The following is a 6,282-nucleotide window of genomic DNA, read 5'->3' as shown; positions in this document are numbered from 1 at the left end:
AATCACATTATATTCGTGGTTGTTCCGTGCTATAGGTCGGATTGGTATAATTCTCTTCTTCCTTACCTATTCTATTTAAATTCCGTATTTTAAATTATTATATTAATATTGTTTTGAGTAATTAAAATGCTGGGAACCGGTTATGAATACCGTGGTTTGAGGATTTGTGTGTTGTGATTCATTAGGTTTGTTTTAATTATTAATGAATTTTCAGATTTTTTTATTGAATAAAGCATTGATTTTTATGATAATAAACTAGTGTTATTGGGATTTTCAAGTTAGGGTTTTAACCTAGACCTGATGAGTCAATTGATTAGCATAATTAGGTGATGATTTAATTATGATAATTAATTATATTTTCAGATTTGAATAAAGGTTTAAAGTGTCGATTTTTATTGATTTTAAAGGCGGAAAAAGTATGTTTTCGTACTAGGGATTGATTTTGCAAATTGAGACGATTTTATTATTGAAAAACGATTGAATTCTAAAATATAAAGGAGGTTTTAATTTTTATAAAGTTGCTGGAAATTTAATGAACATGGAAATAATTTAAGTTTCATTATTTTGATGATAGGAGGTGATTTCTAGTTGAGTGCTCGTTATTGCAAAGTGGCCCCTACGCTTAGGTATTCAAGGTACGTACAAGTCTAGGGCGATCACACCTTTTTGTCAATGACATTACATGATTGTTGATGATGTGAATTACATTATGTGGAATCATGTTTATTTTGGTGAACGAGCATGTGATTTGTGATGTTGGATTTATTGGATTAATTGTTGAACAAGCATGTTGAAATTATTATGAGTATGGACTTCATTGTCAATCATGTTGTTCAATATTTATGGATGTATGGTTTATTTCACATGCAAGGGATGGATAATTTATTTGTATGCTATTGTACGGGATGTCTAGCATACTTTGAGCCATTTATTTGTACCTCGTTGTACTATTTATTTTACCACATGTGAAGGGTTTGCTCACGTAAGCCACCGCACATGTAGGGTTCAGTTGGGAATATTATGTATGAAATGAATTAGGATTTGTCGTGCAAGGGCACAACCCTCATGTTAATGTGCATGATGTGGAGTCTCACTTTGGTGAGGAGGAACATGGTAGTAATATCACAAGTGTCTTGCTTGGTTGATCACAAGTCTTAAATCATTAAAATAAGATTGTTTTGGTTGTTGTTTATTAATGGTATGTATGCATGTTGTCGAGTCTTGAGTTCGCCTTTAATAAAATATTAATAAACGTAAAGTGCAACCGGAACAAGCTTCAAAACTCTTGGAACGTATATATACCTTGAGTATGAACAATGGGGAGAGTCTTGCCGGAAAGCTCGTACTCCAACTAATGATACAAGACGTTGTTTCATTTATATTATGCGCAGGAATTCCGTCGGTATGGCCCGACACTCGGTATGACCCGATTTTATTATTATTATATTTTGTGTATGGTTGGCTCCCATCACCTTTTCCCTTTGTGGATTATTCTTTTGGCCCGTTCGAAGCTTATTCTAATTAAATTGTGAGTCAAGAGTCGAGCCAAGAGTCGAGTCTTGTGTCTCATGATTGTTTGTTAAGTATTATATGCCTTTTGCATGTTGATTAGTACTTAGTGAGTGATGCATGTTTTAGTTTCATTTACTCTATGCTTGTAAGTACTCAGCTTTTGCTGACTACGTGCTTTGTGTATTTCTGGTCATGGCCTTTGCCTTAATGACCCTATGATGATCCATCATTTGCACTTGCATTGTTGTGGAGTAGATTAATATAGCAGGTTGGTAGATCAAGTACGATGGAAATCATGTGGCTTGGGATGATTGAGAGAGTTGCATGCTTTCGTTCTTTGAAACTATTTTATTTAATATTTTAATTACGTTTGAAATGTTTGAATTATTTATATTTTGGGTTTTGGGCCATTATGGTTCCAAATTGTAGGAGGCCTCAATATTTCATAAATTATGGTTTTTAAAAGTTAGTTAACATTTAATTCCGCTGCGTAATTCTGGTAATAGCCTTAACCGTTATCACGGTGGCGGTAATGCTTAGTAATTCCTTTATTTTAAATTGGAAAATGATTTTATAAAAGCAAGGAATTATTAGGGTGTCACAAAGTGGTATTTGCAGAGCTCTAGCTTGAGAGTTGCTTTACATTAATTAATAGTGTAAAGTGGTAAATCCTTAAACTACGATTGCGGAACTTTAGGATTTTCGAAAATTATTTTCCTAAAGTCAAAACGTATTATTTTGAGTACTCAATATTTTAAAGGTCAAATATAAATTATTTTGGGTCGTTTGAAATGAGTTGAAAAGTTGGGTTATTATTTAATTTAATTAAAATTTCCGAAATATTTTTCTTATTTATTTATTTATTTCACTCGAAAATTTTGAACTAAATTCGAAAAAAAAAATCTTATAATTTTCGGATTTTCTTAAAATATCCGAATTATTTATTTTATTTAATTAATTATTTATTTATTTATTATTATTCGAATACTTTTTCCTTGAATTTATATTTTAATTTTTCGGATTTCTTTTTATTTTTTTTATCCGAAATTTATTTATTTATTTATTTAATTAATCAATAATTCTTATTAATTTTTTATTTTAATTTAAATAATTTCAACAAAGTTAGGAGTTATTTCTTAATTAATTTCGAAAATTAATATTATTTTCAAGTGTGAAATGGGTAGACTAAGAAGGGCATATTACTCTAAGAATGCATATTATGTGACAATGTGATTATTAAGTGCCATGTATATGTTCTAACCATGTTTTGTCTTGCTTGATGTGATTAATTGCATCATATTTCATGTTGAGCATATATTTGTGCATTGAAATTGTATGGCTCCACGAACTATTTATTGTATCCTTTTGGGGTTGGAATTTATATGGAAACGCGTTAGAAGACTTTTGAGTTGTGAATTTTCAGGAATTAAGGATGCTACCTTCTAAGTTCACCAGTCTAGGATACTTAGAGAAGATGGATAATGAGACTCCTCGCACGTATGTTCAAAAGATCGTGTTTGCTTGTGACTATTTGGCTTCGACCAAGAATATGCCCCACCTTAGGCACAAAGATATGATGGCTAGTATGATTATACATTGTTTACCCCATAAGAACCCTTACATAGACCTCAAGAATAGGTTCAGTGACATGCATTATGGTGATGGTACCCCTAATTGGTACAAGTATGGGACTAGTGATGGTAGGTGGAAGTATGATTCTGAGGTTCTTGCTACTATCCTAGAGGTTGCGGAAATTAGCTATGAGGATGGGAAGTATTCTGCGGGTCTAGGTATGGGCTATGGAGGAGTAGAAAGTGATGGTGAGGATGGCATGATCCATGATGAACAAGCTAGTGATGTTGAGGAGGATAGTGATGATGATGTGGTAGAGATTGAAAATCCTAACCCTATAGTTCCTGAACCAACCATTGAGATATCCAGTGGGTCTGAAGATGAGCTTGAAGAGAATAATGTGGTTGATAGTGAGCCACAGCAAAATGATGAGGCTATGGATGAAGACTCGGATCCGGAAGAAGACTTGGATGATCCTAATGATCAAGACTTTACTCTAGAGCAATACAAGGAAAGAAATGATCGTCGTGATGACGTTAGTCTCTAGAGAAATGTAATCCTTAGTTTTATTTTTCGTTGATTAATAAAGTGGTAAAGCTACTATTTATGGTTTTAGTTTATTATAGTTGGAGAATAAATGTTATGGCATTAGTGGATGTAAGACTTATTCATTGGAGTTTTAATAAAAGAATAGAATTTCCTTTTTCGTTATCCTTTAAGTGTAATTCTCAATCCTAAGTCTTGTGGGTATCGCAAAGGGATTATTTGTTATTTCTTCAATGAAATTTTATGTGCAAGGTGGTTTAGTAGCAACCATCTAAATTTACTTGCATCGAATAGTGGGGTGAGAAGGCCCGAAAGTGGCGCAAACTCTTCCCCCTAGGTTGCGCTTAAATGTGTTCTTGTTGTGAGTAGGTTCGTTGTCGAACCAGTGCCTTAGTGATGTCATGTCCAACCAATATTAAAGTTGGCCTTTTTATTTATTCAGGAGAAGGGATATGGCTAGCCAAGAGATTTCTGAAGTGGTTAGACAACTAGCTGAGGTAGTTCGTGACCTAGCTCAAACCAGAGCAAACCCAATGCATGACCCGGCTGGGGAAATGTTTAAGAAAATAGCTCAAAGCAAGCCTCCACTCTATAGCGGAGAGATTAAACCAAGTGTGTTAGAGAACTGGTTGAGAGAGTTTGATAAACTCATCGTAGCTGTGAATTGCCCCGAAAACCTTAGGGTGAATAGTGCTGTGTACTACCTGAGAGGTGAAGCTCATTTATGGTGGCAACGATGTGAAAATACCCTTAGAGCCACACCTAACTTTGGATGGGAAGCATTCAAAACTGCACTAAGGAACAAGTTTTACCCACCCTACCTGAAGAAGCAAAAGGCGCAGGAGTTCATTGAACTCAAAATGGGAGGTCTGTCTGTGACGGAATACTATTCTAAGTTAATAGAGCTGTCTAGGTTTGCACCGGAAGTGGTGGCAACGGAAGAGCTCAGAGCCCAAAGATTTGAGAATGGTTTGACCATGGACTTACAGCTGTTGTTGTCTGGAGAGACCTTTACCTCATTAGACACCCTGTACGGAAAAGCTGCTCACCTGTATGGGCTACAGCAAAGGAAGAATGGTAGTGCTGAAAAGAGAAAGGATGGTGGAAGCTCGAATCAAGGAAATAACCATCAGAATCAGGGGAATTTTAAGAAGCACAAAGGAAATGGGAATTTCCAGTTTAGGGCTAACAATGGTGGTAATCGCAACAACCAAGGTGGTGGAAATCAGTCTGGAAGGAATGGAGTACGGATCTACGAATGTAGGCGCTGTAACATGAATCACCCTGGAAAAGATTGTGATGGGAATTTGGTGACTTGTAGATTCTGTCAGAAGTTAGGCCACAGGGAATATGAATGTTATTCTAAGAATGGAAAGCCTAATCAAGGTAACCACCAAGGCAATAACCGGAATAATCAGAACCAGAATGGGGGAAATGGAGGTGGAAATCAAAGGAACTACCAAAGTGGTAACAATGGCAATAGCAATGGCAATCACCAGAACCATGGAAAGCCTGGAGGGAACCAACAGCAGAATGGGAATCGAAACAACAATGGGAACACTAATGGAGATGGCTATAACAAAGGAGTTGCCCAAGGAAAGTTGAATGTGATATCTAGGCAAGAAGCGGAGACTTCCTCTGGCGTCATAGCGGGTACTTTTTCTATTAATTCCGTTTCGGTTAAAGTTTTATTTGATTCTGATGCGACTTATTCTTTTATATCGGTAGATGCTTTGGGGAAATTAGGGTTGAAAGAGCCTGAATAAATTGAAGTACCTATAGTCATACCTACTGGTAGTATAGTGAAGTGTACCAAAATCCATAGAGATGTGCCTATGACCATAGCCAAGACCGTGTTCTTATCTAACCTAATCGAATTCGAGCTAGGAGAGCTAGACGTAATTCTAGGAATGGATTGGTTGGCCAAGTTCAAAGCCAAAATAGATTGTGAGAAGCAGAAGGTTCACTTGAGGTCTAGCCTATGCAAAGTAGTGTCATATCGTCGTTTTGGTAAACCTAAGAACATAGGAATCATCACGGCAATGGAACTCGTGAAGCTAGTCAGTAAAGGGAACCCAGCCTTCTTATGTAATGTGAGGAACTTAGAGCATGTGATCAAGGATCAGCCTGAGGATATTGCAGTAGTCAATGAATTCCTTGATGTATTTCCAGAAGAGATCCCGGGGATGCCTCCCAATCGACCTATTGACTTTACCATAGATTTAGTGCCTGGAACCGCCCCTATTTCAAAAGCACCCTATCGAATGGCTCTAGCAGAAATGAATGAATTAAAAAGCCAACTAGAGGATCTATTGGAGAAAGGTTATATTAGGCCAAGCGCATCGCCTTGGGGAGCACCAATGTTGTTTGTGAAGAAAAAGGATGGAAGCATGAGGCTGTGTATAGACTACAGGGAGCTCAATGAAGTCACAATCAAGAACAAATATCCATTACCTAGGATAGAAGACCTATTTGACCAACTAAAAGGAGCAGGAATCTTTTCAAAGATCGATTTGCCTTAGGGTTATCATCAATTGAGAATCGCTGACCATGACATACCAAAGACTGCATTCAGAACTAGATACGGACATTATGAGTTCACTGTTATGCCTTTTGGGTTAACCAATGCCCCTACAATATTTATGGACTTAA

General features: G+C 36.4%; 1 protein-coding gene across 1 annotated transcript; it reads left to right on the top strand.

The window, feature by feature from the left end:
• The first annotated feature begins 473 nt into the window (after window positions 1–473).
• On the top strand, window positions 474–3,753 carry LOC130459985 (pheromone-processing carboxypeptidase KEX1-like). Its single transcript, XM_056827624.1, has 2 exons — window positions 474–635; window positions 2,936–3,753. The coding sequence occupies exon 2, from the start codon at window positions 2,945–2,947 to the stop codon at window positions 3,629–3,631; it is 687 nt and encodes a 228-aa protein (XP_056683602.1). The 5' UTR covers window positions 474–635; window positions 2,936–2,944; the 3' UTR covers window positions 3,632–3,753.
• The last annotated feature ends 2,529 nt before the right edge of the window (window positions 3,754–6,282 follow it).

The sequence above is a fragment of the Spinacia oleracea genome, chromosome 4 (genome assembly GCF_020520425.1).
Source record: "Spinacia oleracea cultivar Varoflay chromosome 4, BTI_SOV_V1, whole genome shotgun sequence".
Classification (NCBI taxonomy): Eukaryota; Viridiplantae; Streptophyta; class Magnoliopsida; order Caryophyllales; family Amaranthaceae; genus Spinacia; species Spinacia oleracea.
This window is presented reverse-complemented; position numbering and strand designations above follow the sequence as displayed.

Excerpts from the sequence above, each read along its gene's own strand:
- LOC130459985 (XM_056827624.1), top strand. The coding sequence starts at position 2,945 with ATGCTACCTTCTAAGTTCACCAGTCTAGGATACTTAGAGAAGATGGAT.